The 1948-nt window shown below is 45.1% G+C and overlaps 2 protein-coding genes across 3 annotated transcripts in view; one reads left to right on the forward strand and one right to left on the reverse strand.

Moving 5' to 3' along the window:
- The window catches only part of ift140 (intraflagellar transport 140 homolog (Chlamydomonas)), a 137511-nt gene extending 136983 nt beyond the window's left edge, over window positions 1–528 (reverse strand). Inside the window, exon 1 of one of the 2 annotated variants that reach the window (XM_043711518.1) lies at window positions 443–528. The gene's annotated coding sequence lies outside the window, so the exon portion shown is untranslated. Of the gene's footprint in view, window positions 1–230; window positions 350–442 lie in introns of those variants that run through there. The other variant, XM_043711517.1, reaches the window with a different exon arrangement.
- Window positions 529–531: 3 nt separating this feature from the next.
- decr2 (2,4-dienoyl CoA reductase 2, peroxisomal) overlaps window positions 532–1948 on the forward strand; it is a 10589-nt gene continuing 9172 nt past the window's right edge. Inside the window, exons 1-3 of the mRNA XM_043711519.1 lie at window positions 532–782; window positions 957–1196; window positions 1434–1502. Coding sequence (XP_043567454.1) covers window positions 1108–1196; window positions 1434–1502 — 158 coding nt within the window. The 5' untranslated portion in view covers window positions 532–782; window positions 957–1107. The remainder of the gene's footprint in view (window positions 783–956; window positions 1197–1433; window positions 1503–1948) is intronic.

Raw genomic sequence — 1948 nt, forward strand, 5'->3', positions numbered from 1 at the left:
ATTTTCCAGCAACACATTTTCAGCTCTGATCTCCAGCATCTGCAGTCCTCACTTTCTCCTCAATTCTGATGATAGACTTCGGGTCGATGGTCTGTTTTTATGCTCCACAGATGCTGCCTCACTTGCTGAGTAATTCCAGCATTTTCTGTTTTTCTTTCAGATTTGCACCATCTCCGCTGTCAGCATTTTAGTGATAGAGTGGGAAGAGGGTGTTGTGTTTCGGGTGCTACCTGTTTTCAGGTTGGTCCGAGAGATTTTTCCGATTGATGAACCCGAATATCCGGCCCTGACGTTGAAATTTTCCAATCCAACTGGCACATCACACGACTCAGCTAGTGCTGTGCCCCCAGGTTGCGGCCTACCTGTAACTACAACTCCGCATTATCCACTTGAAAAAAATAGTGCCTCCCCTCGTCTCAAGTGTGACAGAAAGCGGCATTACCTGGAGAACAACCGGTGTTGGCCGTCCTCCTGCACGTTTTTCCTGCTGTTAGCTTCGATTCAACAGTGCTTTCAGCGTACTTGCAGTTGCCGTAACAACCGGCGAGAAGCGGAAGCGACGCCTCGCGATGCCGTGAATTGCCGACCATAGTCGAGAATATACGAGGGTTAACCCGTCTAAATGGCATTGTGGGAAATGTAGTTTTTCCCGTCATCAGCGTGTCGGCGGCGCATGCTTATTGTTGTCTGGGGTTTTGGATGGTGTTGGTTGTGAGGGGAAAGTGAGAACTGCAGATGCTGGACCTTAGAGTCGAGAGTGTGTTGCTGCAAAAGCACAACAGGTCAGGGCAGCATCCGAGGGATAGGAAAATCGACGTTTCGGGCGTAAGCCTTTCATCAGGAATGGTTGTGGTTGATGAGAGCCGTCTCTGTGTTGGTGCGTTGTTCTGGGATTTTGATCTTGTGACCAGGGCTCTGAAAAGGAATTTGACTCCGTGTATCTGATTCTGTTTTAGGATCTTCGTTAAGAGTCCGAAGGGCTCACTGTCCGGAAATTCTCTCTCCAGTTTGTGAGAAGTCTATCTTTGGAGTCTGTGTAGGAGCTTCTTCCCCCTTCCCACAAAAAGAGATAGGACGAAGATTTAAACCGATTCCTGAGAAACAATCATGTCTGCGACGAGCAGCAGCCCTCAGGAAGTGGACACAGATGATTGTTTGTTGAACTATTCCTATATATTCAGAGATGACATGCTGAAGTAAGCCGTTTTATATTTTCAGTGGGTAATTTGGGGCTAGTGACAGTACGTTATATTTAAAGGACTTTTTTTTAGTAAATGTACCTGGGAACAGAGATTTTCGTACACTTCATTTACCCTAGGAGGATTTTCTCTTGCACCCGACAGAACTGTTGTGATGGGAGGTGTCATTGTACTTCCTGATTTTAATAAAGTAATACATAGCTATTGATGTTTACCTCTTGCATATCTGAATAGGGACAAAGTGGCATTCATCACCGGAGGAGGGTCTGGCATTGGATTCCGAATTGCAGAGATACTGATGAGGTAGGGCAGCAGCTGCAGAATGAGAAGTCGCAAGTACTTGCACAAAACTTCATGAGCTTCTGGAAACTGTATACGTGATAAGGATCTATTTATTTAACAAAAAGTGCACCATTTTGCAATGGATAGTTAAAAAAGGAGCAATACAGCCTTTGAGCTGTTCCACCATTCAGTTAGGCCATAGCTATTCTATTATCAGTGAGCAACTTCCTCTATGATTCTACGATCAAGGATGTTGAAACCAAATTATTTCCCAATATACAAGATTTATGGGCTTTTTTAAAAAAAACAACCTGTTCAGGAATGTTATGATACTTCTAAAGCAGGAGGGACTTGAAACTAGACCTCCTGGCTTCAGAGGAGAAAGTGAGGACTGCAGATGCTGGAGATCAGAGCTGAAAATGTGTTGCTGGAAAAGCGCAGCAGGTCAGGCAGCATCCAAGGAGCAG

Source organism: Chiloscyllium plagiosum, chromosome 21, assembly GCF_004010195.1.
Source record: "Chiloscyllium plagiosum isolate BGI_BamShark_2017 chromosome 21, ASM401019v2, whole genome shotgun sequence".
Taxonomy (NCBI): Eukaryota; Metazoa; Chordata; class Chondrichthyes; order Orectolobiformes; family Hemiscylliidae; genus Chiloscyllium; species Chiloscyllium plagiosum.